At 34.8% G+C, this 16,253-nt stretch overlaps 3 protein-coding genes across 3 annotated transcripts; all 3 read left to right on the forward strand.

Annotated features, from left to right (window-relative positions):
* Positions 1-917: 917 nt before the first annotated feature.
* On the forward strand, positions 918-4,444 carry LOC117931007 (uncharacterized protein At3g27210-like). The gene is made up of 3 exons (XM_034851847.1): positions 918-1,253; positions 3,037-3,114; positions 3,542-4,444. The coding sequence occupies exons 1-3, from the start codon at positions 1,055-1,057 to the stop codon at positions 4,006-4,008; spliced, it is 744 nt and encodes a 247-aa protein (XP_034707738.1). The 5' UTR covers positions 918-1,054; the 3' UTR covers positions 4,009-4,444.
* Positions 4,445-9,898: 5,454 nt separating this feature from the next.
* On the forward strand, positions 9,899-13,887 carry LOC117929694 (triacylglycerol lipase 2). The gene is made up of 9 exons (XM_034850074.1): positions 9,899-10,047; positions 10,130-10,237; positions 11,542-11,682; positions 12,064-12,174; positions 12,473-12,616; positions 12,704-12,744; positions 12,870-12,949; positions 13,124-13,219; positions 13,473-13,887. Exons 1-9 carry the CDS (start codon positions 9,910-9,912, stop codon positions 13,790-13,792), a joined length of 1,179 nt encoding a protein of 392 aa, XP_034705965.1. The 5' UTR covers positions 9,899-9,909; the 3' UTR covers positions 13,793-13,887.
* Positions 13,888-14,781: 894 nt separating this feature from the next.
* LOC117929695 (mavicyanin-like) lies at positions 14,782-15,707 on the forward strand. The gene is made up of 2 exons (XM_034850075.1): positions 14,782-15,008; positions 15,149-15,707. Exons 1-2 carry the CDS (start codon positions 14,843-14,845, stop codon positions 15,505-15,507), a joined length of 525 nt encoding a protein of 174 aa, XP_034705966.1. The 5' UTR covers positions 14,782-14,842; the 3' UTR covers positions 15,508-15,707.
* Positions 15,708-16,253: the final 546 nt, after the last annotated feature.

Consider the following 16,253-nt stretch of genomic DNA (forward strand, 5'->3'; position numbering starts at 1 on the left):
TTTTAATTTTTTGAATTTATGTTTGATGGGTCAAAAATATGGATGATAATAAAATGGTTTGATCATGTCATTCTCATCCTAATTTCATTCTATTTATTTATATAAGAAAATTCTCATATTTACTTTGATTCACCTTATTTAATTTTTAAAATTAAATTTTATTAAAAATAAATATGATTTATAAATTAAAATTTTAAAATATTTATAATTTATTTTTTATAAAAAGTAATGTTTTATATATGTTAAAAAAATTTAAAAAATGAAAAAAATTAATTAAAATAATTTTATATTTAAAATTATGTACAATGGGAAGGGTAGGACAAAGTCACACTCAAATCCTTTCCAAATTTGTTAAAACTTTTCAAATTCATCCCAAATCCTTTCTGTTAAGAGTAAGACATAACCGAAATAATTGTCATCATGGTAAAAAAGGAAAATAATTATAAGATAAAAAGTAGTTAAATAAAAAGAAATATAAAATAACCATTTATTTTTTTATTATTTTTGTTCTATATTAAATCACCTACTATGGAAAGAAGATTATATCATCTTCCAATCCATTGGGCCCACGCCTTGTCATTGGTTAAACAGAAAGAATTGTTTAATTTTTTTTTTCTATGAAAGGGTAAATTACCCATCTAACCTCACAACCAGACCACTCATCCGCCATTGCAGACCACGTGATAATGGAGCCGACCTTTTCTCTTCTTCAGTTCCACAGTCAGACAAAAAAAAAAAAGAAAAAAAAGTAGGGGGACCCACTGCAGCCAATTTACAAAATAACTTCACTTTCAAGGCCAAAATCTCCTCTCTCATCTCTTTCTCTCTCCTATGAGATTTTGTTTTCTCTTTGAAGGCAATTTTTTTTTTTTTTTCATTTATTTGGTTTTCCACCCTTCAATATAACTCCAAAAAAAAAGTCCCTCTCGCTTCTTCTCCCCACTTCTACTTTACTCTCTCTCCTGCCTCTGGTCTGCTCTGTTCTCGGCTCTTGTCTGTCCTTCAGAACGCAGCGTTTTGGGGTCCGTGATGATCTTTTGGTGATTGTAAAGACATGGGTTCTTGTGTTTCAGTCCATAGAAATCCACACTCCGCCATGAAACTCAAGGTCTCATTTGGGTCTAAGGCTGACAAGCTCGTCATCCCTTCTCCCATCAAGGACCATCCCTCCATTGCTGAACCTCCGATCGGCGGACTTTCTCACAAGGCTCAGTGGTCTCCTTCTCAGCCAATCACCCCCTTCCGTGACTTTGGTATGCTCATTGCTTTTATACCAATGATGAATGTATGGTCAAACGAAGCATACGACCTTTTTTTTTTTTTTTTTTTATTTCAAAATTTTAAGTTTTTATTGTTATGATTATAATTATTATTATTTGATGGGTTTGCTTGTTCGAATGGGTGTGTGGGTCTGGGGGTAAAACTTTGTTGTTGATGGGATTCTGGGATGAATCGAGTTTGGTCCCCTGTTTGGTTGGTGAGAAAACTGAGAAAAATGAAAGGAAAAATGGGATTTGAGTCTTTTTTTTTTTTTTTTTTATGTTGCTTTGGTTTATGAAAATGAAAACCCCTCAAAACTATGGTTATAGTTGGATTAGTTGCGGTTAAGTGGGGTTTCATGTTTGTTCTTTTGGGTATCAAATAGTGAAAGGAAATCTAAGCTTTAAAATTTCAATTACTTTATTTTTTCCGGCATCTTTCTCAGTAACCAGACAGAGAATCACGTTATCTATGTTCCGTTCATTTGCTTCTGCTTTACTTCTGAATTGGGTTTTGTTTTGTTTTTTTGCTTTTGCTGTTTTTCGTTTTTCATTTTTCACTTTCTTTTTGTTAGATCATGCTGTGTGTCTCTGAAATGGTTGTAGAAGCTTTTCAATTTTCATTCTGTGATATGAGTTAGGATTTTCCTCCCTTTACTTCTGATAGTGAAACCTGATATCGTCTCAACTTTTTATAAACCTTTTCCTCTTCTCCAGTTATGGTAAGGACAGGAATTGAAATCCATAAAACATGTCCATACAAACTTTCCCCGCAGTAATCCTGGGAATTGAAGAGGGCATTTCCTTAAATATGCCCAGATATCCATTCAGAACTCGGCACCTGACACAGGTGATAGTTTAGACCCCGAACCAGAGTTGCTTGAAATCTTGTTCTTTACATACTTCATTATGGCAAGGATTTTCTGTTATGACCGGACACATGATACTCAGAAACAGCGTTCTTGTTTTTATCAGAGGTGGTGAGTGTTGTCAATTGTTCAAGCATTTGGAAACTATGCCTCTTTGTGGGACCATGTATTATCTCCACATGGATGATGTATGTCCTTGGTAGATGGTCGCTGACCTTGATGATCATATTATAATTGCAAGGCTGGAGGGTAAAGGGACCACAGATTAGGATATTGAAATGACAACTAGTTTTGAGTGAGCCTCACAAGAATGAAGAGGATATTAGGTAAAATCTTGAAATTGGATGATATTAATTAGGAAAACTAGTGAGGAAGTTTTACAGAAGCACCAATGTAAATGTAGATAGGAGAAAAAAAAAAAAAATCATGTTGTGGTCTCTACCAATGTCTACCAGGCCATAACAGTGTAGAATATCAGCCAACATCAATTGGCATTGGATTCTTTATCAAGAGAATTTTAAAATATGCTTCACGTTTTATTCTTTTTTTGAAACAAAAGTTGCAGTTTAATCTTTTAGGTGACACAGTGACATTTAAATTTTTTAGTTGACTGATCTCGAGTGAGTTTAGTGTCAACAGTCTCATTAATGCCGTTTTTTTTGGTATATCAATAATAACTATGAGAAAACTTCTAAAGTAACTACCCACCCACCTGATCCCACCCGGCCACCTCCCATCCCCTGCAAAGTCTTCTGGAGGTACTGATAAAAGAAATCCAATTTGTAGAAAGGACTGAATTAATGTTAAAGAAGGGTTTGGACCCATCTATTTCCTAACTTCTGTGTTATGTTTCACTTGTTATTCTTTGCATTATCAGATGCTTAAATTTGAAGTATGCTTCTTTTCAGGCAGTAAAGAGGAGATATTTTTCGATTCCCAACCTTGGCTAGAGTCAGACTCTGATGATTTCCACAGTGTCAATGGTGGTAAGAATACATTAGATTGCTTTTTCTAAGAATTGCCTTCTCTTTCCTGGACTGCATGATTTATGATCAGCTGTCCACCAAGTTAGACCACCTCCTCACTCAACCAGGGTCTGGAGGATTTCAACGGTCTCAGTGGTGTAAGTTGGAGTTGTAACTTGGAACAGTGCTGAAATACGTTGAGGGTAGTGAAAAATGTTCAAAAATTGGATTGTTGTCATCCTTTAGTCTTGGATATTTCCTAGCTAGTTGTTAACCCATCATCTTTATCAAAAGGAATGGACATTGTCGATATGCTATTTTGTGTTTACTTGTTTTTAACTTTCCTTTTGGAACCATAGGATCTGTCTATCCTTTTTCTTCATTTCCTTTCAGGTACAAATAAGATACACAAATTTTTGATATGTTTTATTTGTTGCCTCAAATGCAGATTTTACACCATCTCGTGGCAATACCCCAGTCCATCCAAATGTCTCCATAGGAACTCCTCACGCCAATAAAGCCCCTTTTGAGAACAGAGTGCCTGCTTCTATACCTACACCATCCCCAACAGGAAGGAAAAAGAAGCTTGCTGAACTTTTTGAAGAGAGCATCAGAAATGACATGGATGGTAATGATGAAAATATTTTAGGAAAGCAAAATATGTCCAATGGAAAGATGGAAGTTAAGCGAACTATACTTGACTTCCCTCCTGAATCTGCAAATGGTACCCCCCTTGCCTCTGGTCCCAACTCTGTGTGTAGTGGTGGAAGAACTCCAAATGGTGATTTCAAATCTGAGAAGGAGAAACCCCTTAGGTCTACACAATGTTGCCTTCCGAGCTTGCGTTCAAACCGAAGCTTTAACGAGAGGAAGAAGAAGATGAGCCCTGCTGTTGCTGTAAATGATAAACCTTGATTGTTGCTGTATCTAGTAAAACAGAGATGGAAGAAGCCAGAATCTTGAATATCTGAGTTGTTAATTAATCACTGCATTTAAACGCCCATCAAATTATGTAAAGACAAAGAGAATTGGTGTATAGTGTACTGAATGAGATTTTGGATTCAAGGGCATGTATAAAGGCATAAGGGAGAAGGTGTTTTGTGTCTTGAAAGACTCCACTGAGGATTTTACTATCTCACTCAATCCCAAGGTGAAGTAGCATCTTCAATTTGATGGTTGCCTTTTTCTTTTCTTTTCTTTTCTTTTCTTTCTGTCCCTCCTTTTCTTTTCTTGTCTTGTGTTTGTTTAAATGGAAAGTTGATACCTGATAGGGACTTTAGGGGGGAGAAAACTTGAATGGCCCTTGTAATGAAGATAAATATTTATTATGAAAACTAGGTTATATGCTCAAGCCTTTCTTTTCTTCTCTCTCTCTCTCTTTTGGGTAATCTCCTTTTTATATGGCTTCCTCTTTTTTTAGAATTTCATGCACATGGCATGAGCCAGCTCTACTAACAGAAGCTGACAATTGTTAGGTCAGGTACACAATGCATATATATGCTTTCCTGGTTAGTTTATAGTGGGGTTGCAATTTGGAAGAGGGTTAGAAGGTTAATCTAAGTTAAATCTGTCTTCAATATGTTCAATCCATCTCAAAGAGAATCCTAAGTTGGGATAGAAATTTCTTAACCCATGATAAGCCCATGGGCAATCTAGGTTCTCTCCTCTTAGTTATAAAAACAAAACAATAACTTCAAGGTAAGAAAGCTTAGAGTTTTTTCTTTATTATTTTAAATTTTTTTATATATATTTTAGTAAAAATAATAATGCATGAGTTCAGGTTTCAACAGGTTACTCGAACCTTCAATCCACACAAATTCTAATTTGAATTAAACCCGATCATAATCTATTCAAACTTTATTTATGCCAACCTAAACATAGGGTTGGACTCGTCCAAGATATGGCCCTAATTTATAGAACTAGCTTTTGTGGATGAAGGAAAGTTGAAGATGGAGCCCAGGTTAAAATATATTCATGGTGAGCTGCTAAAAAATGTACAGATGTTGATGATTGTGATGCATTGACTAACTCCAGTGTTCATTTATTTTCTTTACTATTATAATCCGGAGTGGGGAGGGTTGAAAATGGAGTGGGCACTAAATAATGAGATGATCTATGCTACCTTTTCATTTACAAATTATATAATTACCATCCTAGTTATTTAATGGGGCTTTAACTGTCCCAACTAACTCTGATGCAAGCCCCTTGAGAGCCTTTGCAAGGTTAGGATAAGGACGTGATGACCTATCATTAGGACACCCACTTGTGGCATGTCACAAGCATTTGATTTTCAAACCTGTGCCAGCCCATATTCTCTCTCCTTTAAGGACCTTAAAACGTGGGCCAGCAACTCTGATTTCTATACAGACAGGTGATCAAAGTAGAAGGCTGTTTTTTTGGGTTGCCATGTGTCATCCATGGGCAACAGGATTGTGAAAAGTCATGGAATGGTTTGAACGATTGGGATAAAGCCAAGGGATAATAGAATTTCTCTCTCTTTTTTTTTTGGGTGGGGGGGTTGCACATGAAGTGTTCACAATTGAGCATCCAATTCCAATTCCAATTCCAATTCCCTGATGATGATTCTTGAGATAGTCCATTCTCTTATATTCTTGAGATGCTAATTTTTTATATTGAATAATGTCACCATCATAGGCGTTTCTCTCCTGGCTTTCTACTTTGGGTTTATAATTGAATAAGCCCACGACTTCTACTCCATTTGGTTCACACCTGAACCAACTCACCAGGAGCCCTTGATTTGGACTCACTCTTTGAATTCCCAAAAGCCACTCGTGTTTTACCCTAACACAAATTGAGGGTTCCACTTTGTTTAGCTTTTCCTCTTTCCCCCTTCTTTCTTTTTGTACAAGATATTTGCTAAAGTTTCAATAAACCCATCATTCCATCCACAAAGAATTGAACTCTCTATGTGTAAGCTTGAATATATATAGCTTTGTGTGTCACGAATACATCTAGACATTATTGCGTCTTAGGAATAATGAGGGGAAAACACTTAAAGTAGATGTGGAAGTGAATTGGCAATCATTCCAACCCAATAACCCTATTGAGTCATGAAAATGAACTTATTTGGTTCAGTTTTTAATTTCCTTGTTTTAAAACTCAATTGACTTAATACTCTAATACTTGTATTTCTTATGATTTATGACTAGTTGATGTTCAACGATAAGTTTGTTTATATCACTTACTATTATTATATACGGGCGCGAACGGTATTAGAATAGTTTAATATTGTTAGACGGCTATTTCACTTAAAGTGATTTTAAAATGCATTTATTATATTTTGGATTAAAAAATTCAATTAAGCTTCAAACTCAAATGAGTGTATGTATCCTTCAAAATATATTAGACTTAACCTCCTAATTGGTTCGAGTTTAATGAATTCATTTAAATTACTCTAAATTTATTTCAACAAATTTGATTTGATTTGATTTGATTTTTCCATCACTATCAATTAGGTTTGATTGACTTATGAATCCATATATCAATTTGATCAATTTTTCTCTTGTGAACCATCCCAACATTTTACACCCCAAAAAAGATTACTTCAAAGTTTCCAATATTGCTTTCTTTTGATGAAAAGCAAAAGAGGAGAAAGATTATAAAAGTAGGGGGAAATGTTTCTAAACCAAAAAGGGTAAAGCATTATTGGGTTCAGACTAACATTCCTAACTAAGTAATAAAAATCTACAAGTGAGGTAAATTCCTTGAACATTTTGATGAGATAAGATTCATTGGACAACCAATTACTTCCATGATCATTGCTGCTCTAATCTAGAAAAACTTACCAACTTTGCTAATAAAAAGTTGGAAAATTCTAGGGTACCTCTTTGGTACCTACCGAAAAGTTTTTCTAAGCCATTGGATGTTCAAGATTACATCTTGGCCATCTATTTTAAATTTGAAATAAAAATTCCACTTAACCAGTTAAGGGAAGAACCGGTTGAGACCTTCTTTCTTTCTTCATTCTTAACAATTTTGGGTTTAAATAAAATAAATATGAGATAAAAATAGAATTGGAAAAAAATAAAAATAAAAATAATATAAAATTTGAAAACATATTTATTAACAAAAAAAATCATCATATACTTTAATTACATTATTTTATTTTTAAAAAATTATTAAACATTTAAATTCAACATAAAATGAATATGGTAATATTTTAATATGAAATGAGTATTTTCATTAAAATTCAACATTTTGATAATCATATGTAAAACTTAGGTAATTAAATTGTCTTAAATTTTTTCCGTACTCTCCAAATTTTACATTTTTTGAATTTAAGGTTTTTAAAGTTAAATTACAATAAAATAAATTACTAATACTCTTTTGAGTTACTAAAAATCAATATGAAAAATGTGATGAAAGTACCAAATATGTATTTATCACATTTTTCATACCGTTCTCATATTTTTCGTACCCTAAATTATTTATATTTTTAAAATTTCATATTTACTTTTTAACTTGAAATAACAATAACATAGTTTAATAATATTATTTTGAGTTATTATTGATAGAATTGTTACAAAAAAAAAAAAAGAATTAAAAAAATTTTAAATTGGAAATAATGTAAATTATCCTAAAAAAAATTAGAAAATTAAAACACTAAAAAATTATAGAGGATACAAAAAATGTGAGAAAAGGTATGAAGATTATGAGAAATTCTCACATTCTTCATACCCTACTTCACATTCTCCATAGCTTGAAATTTAACAAATTTTCGATTTTTTTTCGATTTTTTTTCACTTAAAAATACAAATAATATTGTTTATTGATACTAATCAAGCTTAGAAATGATGAAAATTATTTTCAAGAAAATTTAAAAAATTAAAACACTAAGTAATTGTAGAATGTACAAATAATGTGAGGAATGGTACAAAGAATGTGTCTTAGCACCTTTCGTCACATTCTCTTTACCCTCGAAAATTTTACAAATTTTCAAACTTTTAAAATTTTTTTCCACATGGAAATACAATAATATTATTTATTGATACTAATTAAGCTTAGAAATGATGGAAATTACTCTTAAAAGAAATTAAAAAATTACTCTTAAAGAAATTATGGAAGTTCGTACCCTCTCTTACAAAGTTCGTACCCTCTATTACAAAGTTCGTATATTCTCTTAGAAAGTTCGTACCATCTCTTACAAAGTTTGTACCATGTCTTAGAAAGTTTTTACCATGTCTTAAAAAGTTCGTATCCTATCTTAGAAAGTTCATACCCTCTCTTAAAAAGTTCGTATTATCTCTTAAAAAGTTCGTACCATATCTTACAAAGTTCGTACCATGTCTTAGAAAGTTCGTACCATCTCTTATAACGTTCGTACCATCTCTTAGAAAGTTCATACCATTTCTTACAAAATATTCATGACAATTTCATAACAAATGACTAAATGCTCTCAATTTGATTAATAATAACTCAGAAAAAAATTAAAAAAATCTAGATGTTATAAATCATTACATATTTAAATGTCATTTAACATGACATTTCTACTTACAATAGTTATATGTAAATGGAAAAAAAATAAAATCAAATGTTATCTTTTAACACTTGTAATCACTTGACATCCTTTGTATAATGTCTTCTTCAAGACATATAAAGCTTCATCTTCAAATTTAATCCATGAACAAAAAAGAAAAAATTATATAAAAATATTAATAACAATTTGATAACAAAATTTTATAATAAACTTATAAAAAATTTTAAAATCGTTATTTAACATCACATTTCTTCCTACAACAATTATATTTGGATAAAAAAATATCAAATATTACCTTTGACGCTTGTAATCACTTGAAATCCTTCATCTTCTTCGTATAATACAAATTTTAAATTTTCTCTCTAAAAAAATTTTAAACTTGATCTTGAAATTTGTTTTATCAAAATACATTTTACATATTTTGTAATTTGGGAGTTGAGATTATTTAATTTTCATATTAAATTACTATCCCTTTTTTTATATATGAATAATGAGAGTATAAGAGTAGTTGGTAGGATTGTCTTTTTTTAGATAGAGTTGGATAATGCATTAAATAACAAATTATATTTGATATTTAATAATAAATTATAAAAAAGTTGTAATATTTAGATATATATGAAATGCATGTGATTATTTGTCACCAACAAGTCATCTTTACCCGTTTGATAAATTTTTATAAATTTTTTAATGATATGTACTTTAGATATGTGATTTTATTATCGGGGTCAAACGTGGGTAGTTACCCCCAAAATGAAGAGTGGGTATCAAAGAACAACCTTAAGAAGTTTTTAGCTAGCCTTGTGCCTTCAACAACCATGATAATGTTTTTGTCAGATCATGATATATGTCATAGAAAACAGACCTATATTTTCTTGAATTTTTATGTATGGGAACCATCCCATATCTCCCAAAAGTTTTCTCCTTCAGATAACAAAAACACATGTTGCAATTGATAACCCACATTCTGTTGTAAAAGGCACCAATATCCTAACCTCCAAGGCCCCCAGCCTAGAAAGTTCTCTTCTAAATTCTATGCGTGCACTCTCTTCTGCCCATCTTCTCAAGTGATGGAAGATTGTGATGCATCTCCATCTACATGACACAGTTGGTTGATGATAAGAAAAGAAATAAATAAATAAACAACCAATGGGGACCCACTCCCATTCCTTTCTCAGTTGGAAAGTCTCTTGCTTTTGCAAAAGCCTCACCAGTCAGTTGTGCCCAAGAAAAAATCAATCCCTTTTCCCACTATCTCGGCCTTTCTATATAAAAGCAAGGCCACTCCCAATCTCCACATACCACCACCTATACAACCAGAAATGGCTCGCCGCTGCTTTCTGGGTTTTCTTGTTTTTTGCTTCTGGCTTGGCCTAACCAGCTGTGCCAGGTCTCCCCCACCTACTGGCTTGTGTGCAGCCTCCGTTACTCCGCAGGGTTACAAGTGCCAGGAGTTTGAAGTAAGGACTCAAACTGTAGAATAGATGATAATAGAATGGGGGAACAATGAAGTGTTGGACTGATATTTTGTGTGTTTTTCAGGTGAAAACCCAAGATGGGTACATACTCAGCATGCAGAGAATCCCTAAGGGTCGTGTAGGAGGTGGTGGGAATAAGCAGCCAGTGCTGATTCAACATGGGGTCATGGTGGTAAGTGCCCACTAACTCATCTCCATTTCCGTGAGGAAAACGAAGGGTCTGCTTAGAAATCATGTTCATTTGAGTGTGAGCACTAGCGCAGGTCTGAGAGAGTGTGAAAAGTGTCCAGTCCTCGTCTCTGCTCGCATCACGATGACCATCATAAAGTTGCTGCATTCATGATTTCATTCCAGTCAAAAAAGTATGGTTGTGTAGTGATCCACTTTCACTCCCTCACCTTTTGTCCAAAAGCGCTGTCATTTTGCAAGTTATGGTCATGCAGGGATAAATGTCTGAGAAGCCTTTAATTTTAGTGGCATCATAAAGCGTGTTGGTACATACTCCTGAATCCACCAACAGGGACAGCATGATTCAGGCTTGAGCATGCCCTTCCTGATAGAAAATCAAAATAAAATTGATTTCTCCAATTGATAAATAGAAGTTCTTTGAACTGTTTCTTCCACTAACTGACCCATCATCTTTTAAAGGGCATTCATATACTACGAAACTATATGATAATATTGTCTCTTCACATTCTTATCTATTTGATTCCTGGAAAGAATTGACCTCTTGGTTCCTCTTCTTGTACTTTTCCCCACAACCAAAGAGAATAGGATAACTTTCAACTGATTATTTTATGCTGTTTTTGCTTGAGTTTCATGCTAAAGTAGCCGTTACATGCTAAAAAAGTGTATGCAGACATTTTAGGAATAGCTCTAACGGGGATGATGCTAACTAACCTTCTTGTATTATTGTGCATGAAAATGTCATATCCTGTCTGAAGAAGGCAAAACTATAATATAAAAGGCTACTAAAAGAAGTTTAAAGGAGCCAATACCAAAAATCAATTCCCAAAGGAAGATGTTATCAATGGCTATCCTCTTTCTGCATAAAGAACACAACAGAAAGGTTTTTCTTTTCCGGTGATTGCAGAAACATATATGGAAGATAATTCTACATGAAACATTCTGAAAGAACTTTAATTCTTATTTTTTATTTTTGTAAGACTCGAAAATATTATTGCTAGCCAACTGACCAAAGGGATGAGGAGTCAAAATGTCAATGCTGCAGTAAGATAGATACCAAAGTCAAACTCTCAAATTCCAAGGCTTTTTGGAAAACTGAAAGGAGCAAAAGGAGGCTGAGATCTGATGGCCCCAAATATCATGCAGCATCTCGGGCCCAAGCCCAGAGTTTTATGATTTCAAGATCTCTAAACGTATCCATTTTGATGACCCATGAAGCACTGCATGGACCCTTGGAATTCAGTCAAACAGTTTGTATATATATGGTACATTATGGGCTGAATTTTGCAGGATGGCATGACATGGTTTCTGAATCCTCCAGACCAAAGTCTACCTTTCATATTAGCTGATGCTGGGTTCGATGTGTGGATTGCCAACACTAGAGGCACCAGATACAGCAGACGCCATACAACCCTTGATCCCAGTAAATCGGTACTTGCTGCACTCTTTTTCCTTATAATCCTCTTTCATTTGATTATATTATTGGATACAGTGATCAGCTGTTATGCATATCCAAGGATTCCCCATGAACAACTTTTGTACTCTGTTACTCTGGCCTTTTAGCATTCACTATTAATCACATGACCTATGATGCTGAATCCCGGAGAAAGTGGCACCAGGGGACTCGGATTTTTTTGACTTGACACTCCTTGCTGAATCACTGTCTGTTCAAAGAAGGCAGTTTGAGGAGTTTTAAATGGGAGACCACTCTCTTAATATTTCTTTCTTAATTTATGTATGATCTATCATCCTTGCCATAAAGATCTTAGTGGTGTGGTTGCTAATGGTTTGTGGAAATTGGTAATTTGACAGGAATTCTGGAACTGGACATGGGATGAACTTGTAACCTCTGATCTACCCGCTACTTTTGATTTTGTGTTCAGCCAAACAGGGCAGAAGATTCATTATGTGGGCCATTCCATGGTGAGTATCACACCCTAGCCTTTTTATATGCGCCAGCAACTGCATGCAAGCCAACAGCAGGGCATATATCTATGAAGTTCCCACTTGTGGCTGGGTCATTTGGACAAAATCATCCTTCTATTCATAGGGAAAATCTCACTAGTCCTGAATCTAATACTACCATTATATGCTTCAATTCCCACTTTTCATAATTTAACTAAATAGAATTCATCAAATCCAGTAATTCTGACTTGGAAATGTTAAGATTGTGTGGTCCTGGTGTATGTCCACATTTAAAGATGTGCATGCTGTTTGACAGGGAACTTTGATAGCTTTGGCATCTTTCTCAGAGGGGAGACTGGTGGACAAGCTGAAATCAGCAGCCTTGTTAAGCCCCATAGCATATTTAAGCCACATGACGACAGCACTAGGTGTCGTGGCTGCCAAAGCCTTTGTGGGTGAGGTAAGCATTCACCCACCCCATTTCATCATCAATTAGTCGTGAAATGTATTCTCCCTTAAAAAAATGTATGACTTTGTGTGCCAACAGATTACTACTCTAATGGGAGTTGCAGAGTTCAACCCAAAAGGGTAAGCACTAGGAATTAAGAGCCGCCTCTCCTTTCATGACCTAGCTACACTATATTTAACATAGGGAATTCTGTATTGTGTTCAAGAAAAGGCTTAATGTAGTTTCTTTTTTTTCTTTTCTACAGTGAGGCTGTGGGCAAATTTCTCAAGGTACTGTGTGCTACTCCTGGGATCGATTGCTATGACTTGCTGAAATCACTTACAGGTTTTAATCTAGTCATAAACATCACTGGTGTTATTTTATTATTTTGCAACCAAGATGTTTTTCTCCATCATGGTTTCATGTTGAATGGCAAATGTACTAAATACAAAGATCAACCGGAAGAGCTCAATTAGCTTACAATTGTACTGATGGGATGCTTAAATTACTCGATTGAAGGCAAAAATTGCTGTCTCAATGTTTCAACTGTTGATCTTTTCGTGAAGAATGAGCCTCAATCAACATCAACTAAGAACATGGTGCATTTGGCTCAAAGTAAGTTCATTTTGCCCAACTATTTTTCTTTCAATGCCACAGATATTAGTTGTTTCCTTCCTTTTCTTGCAATTTCTATTAGAAACACGGACCATATATATATATATATATATATTTAGGAAGAGCGGATCTTTTAATGATTTTATTTTGTAACTCCATTTAAGGATGGCTATGAATGAAACACCAAGAATTTTGCAGTGATTTTAACTAATGATTGACTGACAAAGGATGCTGATGCAAAACAAAATTGCAGCTGTACGAGAAGGGGTCGTAGCAAAATACAACTATGGGAGTGCTGACTTCAATATGATGCATTATGGGGAAGCCAGTCCCCCAATCTATAATCTCTCCAACATTCCTCATAATCTTCCTCTCTTTCTCAGCTATGGAGGCCAGGATGCACTCTCTGACCCACGAGACGTGGGGCTTTTGCTTGACAGTCTTAAGCTTCATGATGGAGACAAGCTCACTGTTCAGTTCGTCAAGGATTATGCTCATGCCGATTTCATAATGGGGGTAACTGCCAAGGATATAGTGTATACTGCAATTGTTGCATTTTTCAATCGTCAATGAGAATCATCACTCCTGAGTCCTGAGAGAAGGCTTAGGTTGATGTATCAGCACTGATTTTTCCTCGTTATTAATAATAAATAATTAATAAATCTCAATCTCATATAGTAGACAGTAGGCCATTATAAAGACCGTTGATGCCCAATCTTAGCCATCAAGCAAAAGACCATTGAATATGAAGTGAGCCGCTAGATGAAATAGTAAGGCAAATTTGAACAAGAGAAATTGCTTTATATGCAATCCATTTTTACTCGTATTACAACTAATGAACCACCTCATACTCATCTGCCAACCTTCTGATTTGAGCTGTTTGATTAGCAATATTATGAAAGAACACCGATGAAGATATAGTTCATTAAGGGATATTTTCTTTAGAAAAGGATATGTTGGAGTTGGGGTTGCCTCAGAAAATAGTAGAATTCTCATTTTGTCAAAGTCAGAAAACTAATCTTATCTGGTAATGATCACAACATATCACCAATCTGTGCGTGTACTCTTTAGGTTGTCTTCTACGATATGAGCTTCCAGACAAGTCCTCAAGTGTAAATGATCACCATGTTGCCTTAGTTTGAACGCCAAGCTTCCCCAACCTTTAAACCAACTACAGCTTCATTTTGCTTAATCTGTGGGCAATCCAGACAATTAAGATACGCATGCTAAACTTCTCTAGTATGTCCCTGCTTGGTTCTGGAATTACCCAAATGCCAAAGCTAGGTTAAGAGCAGCCACTCACTGATTAATGTGACTCTTCACTCTCATCCGAATCCCTGAAATTAACCTGATTCAGATGGCTGGGCCTGATAAAATGAGTTCTGGGTGATCTGATACTAATTCGGTTGATCGGGGGCAACATAGTAAATTGAAGGATCTTTTCCTTTAATCTTCATGGTGTGAAAACTTTGCTGATGACAATCAATGTCATGGATTCTATTATCACATAATAAAATATTAGAATAGAGATGTTGGGGATGTTTTCATCATGTCTCTTTGAATGTATAAAAGGGTTGATAGGAATGCTCCAAGAAGCCCCGAGAAGAAGAGAAAGGAGTGAAAATGGAAGGTCTGTACCGAGTTTTATCGGCTTTGGTTGTTGTAGGTTTGCTCACAAATGAAGCCTTGGCAACACAACATGTGGTTGGAGGAAGCCAGGGTTGGGATGAATCATCAGATTATAGCAAATGGGCATCTGGTCAAACATTCGAGGTTGGCGATCAACTTGGTATGTTTCTTCCCTTTTAGTAATTGGCCTAGTATATACAAATGCAATAAGAGCATGCATATAGCCAGATTTACCAGTTCAAGCCATGGTTTGGCTTGTTAGGGCTGATTTTTGATGTCATTAATCATATTTTTGGACAGTTTTCAAGTATACTCCTGGCCTGCACAGCGTGGTCGAACTCCCAAACGAAAGCGCATACAAAAACTGTGATGTAGGCAGCGCATTAAACTCCATGAACAGCGGTAACAATGTGGTGAAGTTGTCCAAGGCCGGCACACGCTACTTCGCCTGTGGAACCATAGGCCACTGTGACCAGGGCATGAAGCTAAAGGTTTCAACCGTCTCCGCTGATGCATCCTCTTCCCCAGGATCAACTCCCCCTTCTTCTTCTTCCTCTTCTTCGCCTACATCGACTTCTGCAGCTTCTGCTTCCTTCCCCTTTGCTTCCATGCTTCCCATGGCTTCACTTCTAGCCATCTCTATGCTTTCCATGTTCTAATGGAGCTAGCTATGCTATGATTTTGTTTTGGTATTTAATTAAAAGTTAATTATCTTGGGCGTGTAATTAAAAAGTCTGCTATATATGACTCGAGATACAGATTACAATTCTTGGGATAATGTATTCATTAATGTTGATGATGAATGAGGGAGGAGAGTAACAATAAAATAATGCCTTACCATCTTCAGCCTTTTCATCTTTATTAATGTGGTAGGGTCTGTTTGGCATCTATGGCAATTAATTACAATAAAGAAAACTGGATGAAACTTGTTAATCAAGTACAATAATAGTTTCTTTATAATGCATGTTAAGTGTGGTGTTGATCATTTTGGACTATTCCCTTTTTCTGACGTTACACTTTAAAATATATATGTTGGGGTTGATTAAGTTGTCCATGAAGGGGCATGCCAAGATTGACCATATCTTGATGCTCTATCAAGAAGCGTCAAAACCAAAATTAATTTGTACCCTGAACAAATAGCTTAACTAATAGGACCATTCTCCCTCCAAACCCTAATTCCTTTCCAAGATAGCCTTCAAAAAAATTAATTTTAATTATTGATATAATTTGTAAGGAAAATACAAAGTATTGAATCAACACCTTCCAAACTTCAAATTTGGGTTATTGAAATATATGATGAAATTTGATTCATTGAACAAAGTTACTACAAGTATCTAAGATTAGGATATATATATACAAATAAATGAGATTGATGAATAATAAGATTTGAGTACGAAACAGTAAA

The sequence above is a fragment of the Vitis riparia genome, chromosome 14 (genome assembly GCF_004353265.1).
Source record: "Vitis riparia cultivar Riparia Gloire de Montpellier isolate 1030 chromosome 14, EGFV_Vit.rip_1.0, whole genome shotgun sequence".
In the NCBI taxonomy this organism is placed as follows: Eukaryota; Viridiplantae; Streptophyta; class Magnoliopsida; order Vitales; family Vitaceae; genus Vitis; species Vitis riparia.